We start from the raw sequence: 15,985 nt of genomic DNA, 5'->3' as shown, positions 1-15,985 counted from the left end.
TATTATCTAAATAAGAGAGAGAGAGARAGAGAGAKAAAATTTTTAGCCCAGTTTTTTATATACAGTATATATATACAGGTATATATATATATATATATATATATATATATATATATATACAGGTATATATATTAAATAAAATACATTATGATAATACATGTATTTTTAGATAGTATTTCTAGTTAAATTGAAAATTAAATTAAATTAAAAACTATCAAATAATATTTATTTGTTTCTATCTTTAACCTCTAATCTATATATACAAGAGATATTGTTGTTGTTATTATTTTTTATTATTATAATTAATATAATATTTGTTTGTTTGTTTGTTTGCCTGAAATATTAGTTCAAAAAAGAGAGCAACACATATATATATAATATATAAAGTTATAAATTTTGTTTGGCTCTCATTTTACTATATATATATATATATATAAATTATTTATTATGGATCAAAATTAATAATATACAGTAGAAAAATAGAAATAATATACATATATATATATATATATATATAAAAACACAAAATATGAATAATAAATATTGAGTTTATTTTTGTTTATGAATATTATTATTATTATTTATTATTCATTCACCCAATAATATGATAAATTGAATACATTTTTCAATATATAACTTATATATATATAWAAAATATATTACTGTATAAATATATATTGAAAAATAAAAATAAAAACAAATAAAATAAAAACATACGTCAATTTATTATGCATATACAATATTTATATAATATATATATATATACAAGTGTTTTGCTTTTGTTGATAATAATAAATTAATAATAAATTATAAACGCTTGTGTTTTTTTATTTATTTTTATTTATATACGGTATATATATGTATAGTATATATATATATATAATGCTAAGAAGCTCTCCTGGTTATTGCAAATGAGATTTTCAACAAAAATAAATAAATAAATAATTTTTTTTAATCACATAATATAATATGATATATAAAAAAAGTTTGAAAAATCTTTATATATATATAGTATAYATATATGTATATACAGTAAGTTATAAATATTTGTCTCATATTTAGGTTATGCTTTCACTACTTTAAAATTAGTTATACACTTATATTAAGACAATAGCACTTTTAAAATTTCAAATGAAATTATTATTAAATAAAAAAAAAGACTCACAAAGAGAGAGAGAGAGARAKATGCTCTCTCTCTCTCTCTCTCTCTCTCTCTCTCTCTCATTCATATGATTTTAAAAATGACATAATGATTAACACATCACTTAAATAAACACCAATTTAGACGAAACTTTCTTATTATTATTATTACTATTATATATTTTTTCTCTCTTCAAACCTATTGTCCAAAACTATGAGCCCATTATATATAGTAAAGTAATTGTCAAAAAAAACTTTTGTTTCCTTATTGTATTTTAAAAACCCTATCTGATAATTAATAATAACTTTTTTATATTATTATTATATGCATAACTAATTTAGTTTTGTTTTGAACAAAACAAAATTATGACACTTGTTATCCCATATATATATATTAATGTAAGTGTTGTTGACAATACCGGTATACATATATATACACAATGTATTTATAAAAAAGTTATTATTAATTATTTTATAATAATAAATAAATAAAATATATATATATAGATATCTACCGGTGATTTGACATGTGAGGTTAATAGCACCGGTAGATTTTTTTTAAAWTAAAAAAATTAAATAAAATGATGAGGTGACTTATTTTAAATTTAGATTTAAAATTTTTATAATTATTATTATAATAATTATTTATATAATACATATTGTTTTCATATTAGCATTTCTATGAGTTATCTTCAATATTATCACTAAATGAAAAATATTATTATTATTTTTTTTAAAATTTTGTAGTAGAAAATGAAAATATATAATTTTACAAATGTTTTTATTTTTACCMAAAAAAAAATAAATAAAATCTAATTTTATTTATGTTTCCCTCTCTTTATTCTTCAATTATGTTTATTACAACAAAAAACATTATTTGCAATTAAACAAAACAAAACCAAAAAAAAAAAAATTATAAATATTTAAAAGCGATAAAAAGTGATAATCTTCTTATACAAAATAATATTTATTTATTTTTTTAAAAAACAAAATATTATATTTTTATTAGAGATGATCATACAGTACACACTAACCAACAACAACAAAAAAATCGTGATTACAACCACATTATATAATTGATATCATAAATGAAAAAAAATTAGCATAATTTGCAATTAAATGTATAGATTTCATAAACAAAGTGATGTATTGTTTAAATGTACCAAATTTTTTATTTATTTTTTAAATAATAATAATTTGCTGGTTATATAATACATGTGTTGTTGTTGTTGTAAATTATTATTGAAATTTAAAAAAAAATATTTAAGGATAATCTTAATCCCTGGTGACCCAATCCGTGTGTGTTTTTTTAAAAATATTTTAATTTTAATTCTAGTATTTTACATTTTACTTATTTATATGAATAATTTTGATGAAATTAAAAAACTTAATTAAAAAAATTAAAATTTATGTTATTTTTTTTAAAAACAAAAAACAAACTAATTTTTGTTATTTTTTTGGTTGTTTTTTTTTAAACAGGAAGAGGCATTTCTACCGGTGACAGGTATGTGATAATTGTTATGAAAATATTAATATTGTAATACATGTGCTAATAAAWTATATATAAAATGTAAATAGAGGCGCAAAAATGCACGACTATTTTTTTAATTTAACATAAATCAAAATATATATATATATATGTTTAATTATTTTTAAAATATTAATTAAAATTATATATTTAAATTAATTAATTAGTTATATATTAATAATTTTTTATTTTTGTTTTTGATTGCACCGGTAGTTTACGTCCAGGACGTCAACGATCATCCGCCTGAGTTCCAGAACGTTCCCTATTCATTAGAAGTCGATGAGGTATGTCATGGCACCCCCCCCCCCAATACCCCCTATTTAACTAAACACCTATTAACATACCTGTCCCACTCATACACACACATACACACCCAATAAATTATTATTAGTATTTAATAGTATTGTTAATTTTTTTATTATTATTATTAAGCAATATCTACTGTAAACCAACCAAAAAAAAATTCAATTAATTATTTATTAATTCAATTAAACTGATTTTTATTTTATTTTTTAAATTTTATTTTATTATTATTTTTTTGTTTGATTTACTTTTGATACACACACTCACTCACTGACTGACTGACTGATTGACTGACTTTCTTGACTGATGACACCGTTATTATCAAAAAAAAAATAATGATAACAACAACAACAACATTATTATAGTTAACACCAGTTGGACTGACCGTATTTCGTGGTATACATGCACTGGACCGGGACAAACCCAATACTGCCAACTCAGATATTACCTATTCAATAGTGGTAAGCATATATATACTGTAGTATAAAATAATAATAATATATATACATTGATCGCATACAATAAATAACTAACTGAGCATTTTGTTGTCTAAGCTCTACTATACTACTAATACAGTACTTGTTGTGCTAAATATCTTACTGTTTATAAGGCCGTAACATTAACTTTTAGTTTGGATTTTTTGATTGAAACATATTATTTGTATATATAACTTATATATATATATATATATATATACACACACACACATATATATATATACAATTTTATACAATATATTTGTCGCACAAATAGGGTGGCAATGAAAACAACTCATTCATCCTTTCCGACCCAATTGAAGGCATACTTGTTATTAATAAGCCATTAGATTATGACAATGGGATACGAGAATTCAAGATCCAGATCCAGGCAATGGTATGTATGATATATAYATATATATAYATATATATATATATATATTGTATATCAAAAAATATATATATATAAAAAGCAATAAAATAATTATTTTCATGATATATAATTATATACAGTATAACTATATATATATCATATAAATGTATAAAAAAATAAAACAATTAATGGCACATTATTACTGAAAGAGAGAGAGAGAGAGAGAGAGAGAGAGAGAGAGAGAGAGAGAGAGAGAGAGAGAGAGAGAGAGAGAGAGAGAGAGAGAGAGGCTATATAAACGTTACATTTAATGACATGTAATTTAAAAAATAGGAGAAACATTTAATTTATAATATATATATACTGTATATGATATATATAATAAATTTTATAATGATAATAAATATTTTTTTTAAATGCTACTACCATTACCCAGGATCACGGCAGTCCCATTAGCCTATCACAGGTGACCACAATGTCCATACATGTCAAGGATGCCGACGACCAGAATCCCCTGTTTACACAAGAGGTCTATAAGGCCAGTGTCTCGGAAACGGCTAAAATAACGGTATGAGCCATCACTTACCTCTCATATAGCATACAAATTGAATACAATATTAGATATGATTTTTTTATATGGTTAATGATACGATTTAACTGTTTTTTAAATTTAATGCTTACCTATTAAATTGTATATACAATATGTATTACTAAGTATATAGTGTATAAAATCATTCAATAGAGAGAAAATAATTTTTTTAAATAATTTTTTTTYGATTCACAACAAAAAACTTTATATTACACAAAATGTATTATTTAATGATAAAGCCGTGAAATCATATATGCTATGAAAAAAATCGTATGAAATTTGTTTTATTTGCATAAATACTAAAATATCACGACTCAAAACAATAGGGGCCTATCTTTTTGTGTGTATATATATATATATATATACAGTACAATATATTTTTTATATATATATGTTTGATTTTTGTGTGTGTGTGTATATATATATGTTTGTATTTTTTACAGTATATAATAAACATATAATATTTTTATTATTATTATTATTATTTTAGTTTTTTTTAATAATAATATTATTATTTTATTGTTTATCGTTTGTTTGCAACAACAACAACAAAAAATATGAGATCAGATGATAATAAACTAGTCTTCAATATATATATATATATACAGTATATATAAAAGTTAAACATATAGTCTTCAATAAATACATTCAACTTATTGTAAATAATTATATAAATTTATATACTATATACAGTATTATACTTATAAAACTTTTTTTTTATATAAAACTATTCAAACATTTAATATTTTATTTATTTTAATATATTATTATTATTATATATAATGAAAACTATAAACAGTGAAACAGACATACTTTCAGTGTATTGTCTAAAAAACAAAAAAAAAATTGGCAAATAATTTAAAACGATTAATATTTGAAATATTTTATTTTGACATTTTTGTTGTTGTTTTTGACTATTTATGTAAATATTTTTTTCAAAATAAAAACTTTTACGTAACATACCTTATACTTCAAAATAAAATTGGCTCACATGTTGATAGATATGTAATGTCATATACAGTATATATATATATATATATATAAAAATAATAATAATAATTTTGTATATATAAAATAGCTTTTAATAAGTAATGACAATATAATAAGCAACTGTTTCCTTACTATTAATATATATGATATATATTTTTTAACGTAATAACATATACCGGTACAGAAAAGTAATAATAATAATTATTATATACATATAAATTTTTATATATAYAAATTTATTATAATATTAATAATTATAATATAATTATGTAGTCAACAGCATATTGATGCCACTCATAGTAATGCCATAGTTATGTAACTATACGTCAATTATATATTTTTATTAAAGTTTGATTTTTTTTTAGTTTTTATTTGTTTGATAACTAACTAAATTAATAATAATAATAATAAAAGCACATGTTTAACATGTATTTTATATATGCTTATATACACTGTATATGTGTGTCTAATATAATAATTTAAATATAACCCATTAATTATGTGGATTTTCTAATTAAGTATTAAAAATTAATCAGAGGTAACAAAAAATATATTTATAATAAACAAAATTTTAATGAGATTTTTAAAAAAATTATTAATTAAAACTAAGTGCACAAAAAAATTTATAACACTATAAATTAGTTTAATCATATATATATATACAGTATATTTACAACAAAAAATAGGCAATCTATATACCCACACATTGAACATAAAAAATCAAGTTTATTATTATTATTAAAAAACTTTTAGCTCTCACACATTGCGAAAATAATAATAATAATAATATTTAAAATACGGTATATATATATAATATAATTTTATTTTAATAATAATAAATTACAGTACAGTATATATATATATATTCAATATGTGTATCGCACATTAGATAAAAGATAAATGGTTATTATATTTATTTATTTATTTATTTTTCAAAAAATAAAAAACAAACACAAATACAAAAACATAAAGTGAATCTCATTTTTATAATATATTATGAAAGCAAACCATTGTTTTTATGGGACAGTTGTGTGTTTGTGTGTGAGAGAGAAATCCATTGTTTCCCTTAAATAACAAAAAAACTTATATTAATATTAAAATTTCTCCCAAATTATACCATATATACTATATGTCTGTATATATAAATAAATAAAGTAATGATGAATTAGTAATACTAAACAAAAAATAAATAAATTTTTTCTTCAAATAATAATAATCATCAAAATTTATGCACACATTTACTCATACCTTATATATATATATAAAAATAGTTTTTTTAGGGAGATTTTCACCCTTAAAATAATAATAACAATAATAATAATAAACTTATATATAAAATATATAATGGATTGTTGTGTTCACAGGACGACCCCATTTAGGCTGTGAACTATACACACAAAACTCAATCATATTATATGAAAAWATATATATATGTATTAGTAATACCCGTAATGTAATACTTATTTATTTTTTTTATTATTATTATTTTTTGTTGGAGAGTAATATCACATTTATATATTATAGTTAGTGAACACCAACAACAACAATAAAAAAATTTAATTAAATAATGGATTAAAAAACTTTTAAAATTTTTTTTATTTATTTGCCACTTATTTTCAGCCAAAATAATTTTTATAAATATAACTTTATTATATAAATATCATACAAACAAACAAACAAACAAAATATATTTAATCCAAACTTAGTCAAACTTTTTTTTTTGATATATTAAAATAGAAATTTCCAACAATTTAATAATTATATTATATGACAATGAAAAAAAATCAAATTGAATACAACATATAAATACATAAAAATAGTTTATCAACAAAAAAATATATCAGACCTTAAACTCTAGACTCTAGACTAGAAAACAATATTTTTTTTGTTATTATAAATTTTATAACAATTTAGTTAAATTTTTGTTGTTGTTGTTGAATAAAGGGGGGATAAACTTGAATATTTTGAGATTTTTATTATTTATATTTATCATTATATAATAATAATAATAATGGGTAACATTAATTTTATTATTATTATTGCTATTTTTATTGTTTGTGCAATAATAATAATAATAATATTTATATWTATATATACAGTGTATATATATATAAAATAATTTTTAAATTTTATTTTTTTCCTAATTATTTATATATATCTATGACATGATTATTATTTAACACAAAAAATATATATAATATAATAATTAACTAATAAGATTAACTAATATTAATAATGATATGTTTTTTTTTTATAAATATTTTTGAAATAATTAGGGACACCGTATACGTGAAAAAGTTGTCGTACAGCCAGCCATACATGCGTTTGATTTGGACACCGGTATCAATGCCAGACTCAGATATACCATCATCTTAGGTAACGTTGCTATCAATCAATTTTTTTTACAAAAAAAAATAGTTAAACTAAAATCTATATATACAACAAAAAAAACACAAACAAAACTTGATTTTTATTTTTGTCTCTCTCAATAGAGAGATTGTATGTATGTATAAAAATAAATATACATTTATAATAATAATTAAATACCTCTATCTTTTAGCAGATGATTAAATATTATGTTTCAATGAGTTAATTAAAAAAAATAATTTTTTTTTGTATTAGAGAGAAGGGGGGTCTATCGTCTATCCCTATTATTTTTTTTAATATCAGTCCCATTATAGTAAATGTCAGATAGGGGGGGGGGACTGGGATACGATACATACATATGTAGTATAATATGAACCATAAAAAAGTCGGTCACTTTCCAATAAAATCAAAAAAAAAATCTTATTATTTATATTTATATATATTTTTTTAAATAGCGAAAAATATTATTATAATTAATGTTTTTCTAACTGAAAGGCATATGTATTTTGTATTTTTATTTATTAATTGCAATCTGATTTCAAGTCATGATATCCAAAATAAATTGATAAATTTATATATATATATATATATATATATATATGCTGTATATTGTATATATAAAAAATATCAAAAGAGATTAATAATAATAAATAATAATAAAAATAATAATCATTTTGTATGCCTTTATTCAGAGTGAGAAAAAAAATCTTCACTTTTGAATTTTTCTTATATATATATATATATATATATATATATATATATATATATATAATCTATATCTATAAAAATTTAATAACAAATTTATATATATATTATATTACTATTACTATTACTATTACAATATAAACTATATTACAGTATTATTTAACAGGAATTTTCTTGATATTTTGTGATGAGAAAAGAGGTCACAAAAAACATAATAATAAAGTTTTAAATATTATATAGTTTTTGTGACTTTTTTTTGTTGCTTTAACTTAAATCAAAACATACTAACAGAGAGAGAGAGAGAGAGAGAGAGAGAGAGAGAGAGAGAGAGAGAGAGAGAGAGAGAGAGAGAGAGAGAGAGAGAGATAAGTAAATAGTTTATCTATAAATCATCTTTAAATTTATAGATTGTTTGATACAATCAATTAATAATTATTATGTTGTGTTGAGTAGAGAGGATAGGATAGGATAGGATAGGAGATAGTATAGTAACACACATACAGTACAAACAAACAAATTCAAATAAAATAATAAATTTTTTTATTTTATTTAAAAAAAGGAGTGTTTAGTTATTAATACTAACTTTTATTTTTTTTGTTTGTTAAAATATATGTATCACATATTGTGTGTATCACATCATTCAAAAATAATTATGTAATTTTATTTTACTTGTTATTTGATATAATAATAGGCTATAATTATAGCTCATATATACAGTATATACAGGTATATAATATATTTGAAAATTAATTTATTATTATTGTATTTAATAGATTTTAAAGAGGAAATGCAATTAATTGAACTCAATGTGTGTGTGTGATATACTTTTTAATCCTTATCTATGTGTGTGTGTCTATCAATTGACTTAATTTTTTGTTGTTGTAATAATATTTCACTACAATATAAATTGAGGCATTAATTTGATGTTTAATTTATACAGTATTTTATATTTTTTGAATCCCATATGCGGTTTGAAAACATATTTAAACGAAAGTTCGTGTAATGAATATTTGTGTTGTGTTTGTTTGAAAGTTTATATTATTATTATTTTTTTTACTTTTATTATACCATTATTTCACTATTATTATAATAATATTATTATGATATTATTGTATAATTTTTTAGCTCTCTCTCTCTCTCTCTCTCTCTCTCTCTCTCTCTCTCTCTATCCTTAAATTGAATATAAAAATTTAATTTTCAAATTAGTGAAAAATAATGCCCATTTTTATGTGTGCGTTTTTTAAGGAGGAATAATAATAATAAAATTAGATATTATTTAATATTATTATTAAAGTAAACTTAATAATAATAAATAATAATAATAACCCATTGAAAGATGCATTATTTTACGATTAAAATTAAAAAATAAAATAATAATGAAAAGTAATTTTAATTCAAAAGTAAAATACTGTATATATATATATATATATATATATATAAGTAAACTATAAAAATGAATAAATAAATTAAATATATTCAGGAAATAAAAGCCCTCTTTTTTCATCAATCGTTGTTGACTTTTGAGAGTTAGAGAGAGAGAGAGAGAGAGAGAGAGAGAGAGAGAGAGAGAGAGAGAGAGAGAGAGAGAGAGAGAGAGAGAGAGAGAGAGAGAGAGAGAGAGAGAGAGTAATGCCTTCAAAAAAAATTTTGTTAATTTTTTTATGGTGTGCGCGAAAAATGACTTACATTTATAAACTAAAGTGTAATGTATTTTATAAAATACATAATATATATACAGTATATAATAATTTATTAGTTGTTTTTACAATATATATATACAGTATATATATATATTTGACATAAATGTTGTTTTTATATATAAATTATTTTTTAAAAGACAACAACACTTTAGTAGTAGTAGTGAAGACACATACAGTACTAATAAATTGTTTTTTAATAATTATTGCAAATTAGAGCCACAAAAAAATATATATATAAATAATTTATACATATTTTTTTCAAATAGCGTGTAATCTTTTTTCCCCTATTTTTGTTGATAACTAATATTTTTGCAATAAATAAATTATATATATATTTAAGTTAAGTCTCAAAACTTGTTGAACACATTTATACATATATATCAATCAAAGCGTAAAAATAATTATAACTTTGAATGTCTTATCAGATATCAGTTTGCTTTGCAATTATATTCAGTATTGTTGTGTATATTATATATATATATATTAAATATTTTATGTAAAAATAACTTATATTTTTTGTTGAGTCAATGAAGTAACAAAAATATGACAATATTTTATTATTATTATTATTAGTTGAATGTAATAAAAATTTATTTCTAAATTTATTTAACCATTTTGTCTCTTTTAAAATGACAGTTCACATAAAGTTTTCAACAAAAAAAATAAATATTTTTTTATTTCATTTATTTATTACTATATTATTTTCAAATTTTGTTTTCTTTTTATTATTACAGTATTATTAATACAGTATATTATGTTATATATTTTATATTAAATATATATTAAATACTATATATAATTTATATATTAATATAAATTTAATATAAATGAYTTTCTATATTAAATCTAAAACTCAATGAGACTTATATGGATTTTTAAGAAAATTATTTTTGGCAATAAATTATTATTTAGCAAATAATAAAAAACATTATTAGTATTTATAATAATATAGTAATAATAGTAATAACAAAAAAAAATAATAATAAAATACTTAGATTTTTGCTTACGATTATTAATCGTGAATTTCATTTTTAAAATAAAAATATTATTATTATAATAATAATAATACTATAATTACTAAATGAATTTAATTTGAGTTTTATTTTTAAAATAAAATTACTGTATATTTTTCAACAACAAAAAATAAAAAGTAAAACATATTATATGTGTATTAATATATATAAATAAATAAATATATATTGAAAGCGTTGAGAAAGATATGATTGCTTTTTAATGTAATAACAAAAATCTTGTTTTAACTTTTTTTTAGTTTTAATATCACTTTCCCTATAAAATTATAAATACCTTAAAACTTATAGCTAAAGGGTATATTAGTTTTTTTTATATGGATATATATGTTTGTATGTATGTATGTWTCTATGTATATGTTTGAATGTGTGTGTGTGTGTGTGTGTGTGTGTGTGTGTGTGTGTGTGTGTGTGTGTGTGTGTGTGTGTGTGTGTGTGAATAAAATAAATCATTAAATACGATATTTACGTTTTAAATACATTATAAATGTATATATAAATATATTTTTTAAAGATACACACATTATAACTATTGAGTTATAGTTTCTAATCAAATGATTTATATAWTAAAATACTTATAACAAAAATTTTATAATTTAAAACCAGAAAAGAGATACATATCTACAGTATATTATTATTATTATTATTTCGCATAATATAATCACATATTTATTTATATAGCGGTACTAATAGTTTTTTTWAAWAATTACTGTATTATTGATTCAATTGATTTGATATTTAAACAGCAAGTATTTATACAGTATATGTAATAATAACATAAATAGTTTATGTGAAAATGATTTAAATATTTTTATGGAGTTATTTTATATATATATATATTAATATATAATAATAGTATAATTACATTATTAGCTTTAAATGGTAAAAACAAACTCTCATTTAAATTGATTTTCAAAAATTATACAAAACTATATACAAAATATATATATATATATATAATATATTGTATATACAATATTATGACTGAATTTTTTTTGTTGGCTGAATAGTAGTAGTAGTAGTAATAGTAGTTAAAAAAAAGTGACCGACTTTTTAATCTCAAACACACAAAATATTTAATATAAAATAAAAACAAAAAAAAATGAAGAAATTGAATGGAAAAATAATATTTTTAAAAAACAAATAATTTTATAAWATATATATAAAATTAAAAATCATAWACAATATATAGATTGCAAGTATAACTGTATATATATATATATATAAAAATCTATTTGCAAACAAAAAACACATATAAATGTGATTGAATTTTAAATRCCTTATATATATATATATATACTGTATATATATAACTTTTTCAATTGTATTGTAAATACATATATTTATATATCATTGCTATATTATAAAGTATRTATAAATTTTTAAATGTATATATATATTATATAATTTTGTATATTTTGATTTTTTTGACCCCCATTTTTTGTATATTATTATAGGCAATGAGGGGGGCTTTTTTGAAATGCACGACCAAACGGGTGAACTATTTCTTGTACGAGAAATCGATTTGGAAAGTCTGCCAAACGCTGTACTCAGTCTTCAAATTCAGGTAATAATAGTTTAGTAATAATAATAATAATAATAATAATCAGTCATTGATTTTTTAAAAAATACTAAAAAACATTACACACTTAGACACACATACATACACATACACACATATATACACACACATACAAACATATACACACACACATATATACACACACATACAAACATATACACATATATACACATATATACACATATATACACACACATACACACATACATATACACACACATATATACACACACACATGCACACACACACATACACACACACATACACACACACATACACCCTTACACACATACTTACATACATTCATACCTATATATTAAAAATTACTTTTATGAAACATATTGGATATTTGATTGTATGCTTTAGTGATTGACTTATATTTCACATAATTGTTATAAATTTCTCTCTCTCTCTCTYTCTCTCTTTAATTTTTATCAAATATATATCTCTCTCTCTGTCCTATTATTATTTGCCGATTAAAACAAATATATATAAAAAAATATTTTATTTTTTTGTGGAAAAACTTTTTAAAAACAAAAATCAAACACAAATAATAATAATTGTAATAATTGAAAAATAATATTTTTTTTTGGGGGAATAAAAATTGGGAACTGATTTTAATCGGTTTTATTTAACCGGATTTTTTTGCTGTTTTTGTTGTTGTTGTTGAATATATACAATATTTAGATTAGAAAATAGTTTATATAYWTATATATATAACTTTTTAAAATATAATAATAATAATAATATTTTCAAAAGTTTAAAAACTATTTTCTAACAATATAATTTTTACCCTTCAAAATTATTATTATTATTATTTTGTTGTTGTTGTTGTTGTTTGTGGTATACATAGAGATGCATGTGAAATATATTGTTGAAAAAAATAWAATTTTTTACAAAAGATTATACTTAAAAAGTTATTATCTCACACATGGCTTATATATATATACGGTATATATAATACATAAATAGTTTTGGTAGTATTTTTGGGGTAAAAAAATTTTCACAATGTTTTTCATCAAACATTTTTTTTCATTAACCAGTAGTCGCGTCCCATCATCTCATTTGATAAAAGTTTTTTTTTTAATATATATATATTTTTAATTTGGGAACCAATGTTAAAGCTATTGTGTTTGTGTGTTAAAAACATTTTTATTTTATTTTTTTTTATGAAAACCATTAATAGACAGTTCAATTAGAGACCCTTTTATATATATATACAATATATAAATTGATATTATATACAGTACAATGTATAGCGTAATTGAAAATATAAAATTTTGTTTCATTATATAAATACCGTATATAAGTATTTTTTTAATAATTTACACAAATACTAAATTTATAAATTTATTTTATTATAAACTATTTATATATATATATACAGTACATGTGTAATATAAATAATTAAGGCGTTAAGTATTGATTAAATGAAGTACCAGAAATATTTTATTATTATTATTATTATTATTAAATATTACTGTATATATATACAGTATAATAATAATACTTTAAGAAAATATAATAATAATAATAATAAAATTTAATAATAATAACAATAATAAAAGTATTGCAAAAAATTTTAGTTGTATGTCTGGTTATTAATATTTCAAAAATTTATATATATATATATAAAATTAATATAAGTCAGGGACACAATAGCAGCAAAATTCAAAAATGTGATACAGTATTAAATAAAAAAAAATAGCACTGGTAGATTAAGGGAATGGTATGTATAAGTTATAACTGGTATAACTTTTAAAGTATAAGTGTRTGTGTTTTTTTATATATATTAAATGAGACAAACTTTTAAATAATTAATTATATATTAGCGCCAGAATTATATGTTATATTACTTATATACTGTATATATRTATATACAGTATTATCTCATTTTTTTCAACAACAAAAAAATTACTATCAATTTAGTTGTTTTTGGTTTTGACTTTGACTTTAGTATTATATTATAGTTTAGTTATTACTTTGACTATCATATTATTAACTACAGTATAACTCCCAGTTCAACGTATTGTTTAGCCACCGATCGGGCGCTCAGGCATAGGGTTACACCTAAATACTTCCCAATTATATTGTCGACAGTTTTATTTTATCACATTTTTTTCAACAAAAAAAAGTATAGAGTTATACAGTTATATAAGAGAAAAAATCATAAAATTTTTTTTTATCTTTGATAGACTTATTATACAAAAGTGATTGAATAATTTGGAGCAAATATATTGTATTTAAAAAATCTCCCAGTGCTGCTGCTTAAACTATACAAGTGTGGAGCACCGGTAGCCTATATTCAAATTTTTTAAATAAATAAATAATAAATACAATTCAATTGATATAATACTTTACACACACATATACACACATATCTTGTAATTATATTTCCCTTAAAATATTATATACACAATAATAATAATAATAATAAAATACATTTCATAAAACTTTTTTGAAAATTCAATTCAATTTGATTTGACTTAACAGCAAAAAAAATCAAATCCTCTTTTCAATCACTCAATAAACAGATTAACTGTTTATTTTTCCACACATTTTATATTATATATATATGTATATATATATATATATATATATATATATATCGTAATATTAAGTCCGGTTTAATCAACACAACAATCATTTATATATCAGATATACAAAACACAGTTTTTACATATGAATTGCGAAAATATAATTTATATATATATATTTAAGCTTATATTTATTATATTATAATACATTAATTAAAGTGTATATTCAATACAATAATAAAATGATATAAAATTTAAAAAAAATAAAATAAAAATAAATTATATCACATTGAGAAATATAACATTGAAATAAACTATCAAAATAAAGTAATTAAATTTATCATTATTATTATTATTATATCATTACATATATATWTTTTTTAAAAATATTACAACAATAGGCAGCACAGGTAGACAATCCATTGAGACAGGCATTGGCCAGAGTTGACGTTTCGGTGATGGATGTGGTAAGTGTTGAATACAATTACATACCCTATCAATCAATCTATTAAAATCTAATTTTTGTTTTTGCTAAGTGTTACTCAATATATATATTATTAACAAAAATTTGTATCACTTATAACTTATATATATATATATAGTATATAATTGATGTCAAATATAATACCAATTATTTTTAAACAAACATAACAAACAAACAAAATCA

General features: G+C 19.8%; 1 protein-coding gene across 2 annotated transcripts in view; it reads left to right on the top strand.

Annotated features, from left to right (window-relative positions):
• LOC128954591 (protocadherin Fat 4-like) overlaps positions 1-15,985 on the top strand; it is a 48,666-nt gene that overhangs the window by 5,760 nt on the left and 26,921 nt on the right. For both annotated transcript variants that reach the window (XM_054300194.1, XM_054300193.1), the window contains exons 5-12: positions 2,620-2,644; positions 2,882-2,952; positions 3,337-3,432; positions 3,725-3,844; positions 4,257-4,388; positions 7,676-7,775; positions 12,657-12,766; positions 15,720-15,785. In XM_054300194.1, the coding sequence (XP_054156169.1) occupies positions 3,842-3,844; positions 4,257-4,388; positions 7,676-7,775; positions 12,657-12,766; positions 15,720-15,785 (411 nt within the window). In that variant the 5' untranslated portion in view covers positions 2,620-2,644; positions 2,882-2,952; positions 3,337-3,432; positions 3,725-3,841. The remainder of the gene's footprint in view (positions 1-2,619; positions 2,645-2,881; positions 2,953-3,336; positions 3,433-3,724; positions 3,845-4,256; positions 4,389-7,675; positions 7,776-12,656; positions 12,767-15,719; positions 15,786-15,985) is intronic.

The sequence above is a fragment of the Oppia nitens genome, unplaced genomic scaffold, assembly GCF_028296485.1.
Source record: "Oppia nitens isolate AA-2021 unplaced genomic scaffold, nextdenovo-longstitch-racon4-pilon3 scaffold28_pilon_pilon_pilon, whole genome shotgun sequence".
Taxonomy (NCBI): Eukaryota; Metazoa; Arthropoda; class Arachnida; order Sarcoptiformes; family Oppiidae; genus Oppia; species Oppia nitens.
The sequence above is the reverse complement of the archived record's forward strand: the minus strand, read 5'-3'. Positions and strand labels throughout refer to the sequence as shown.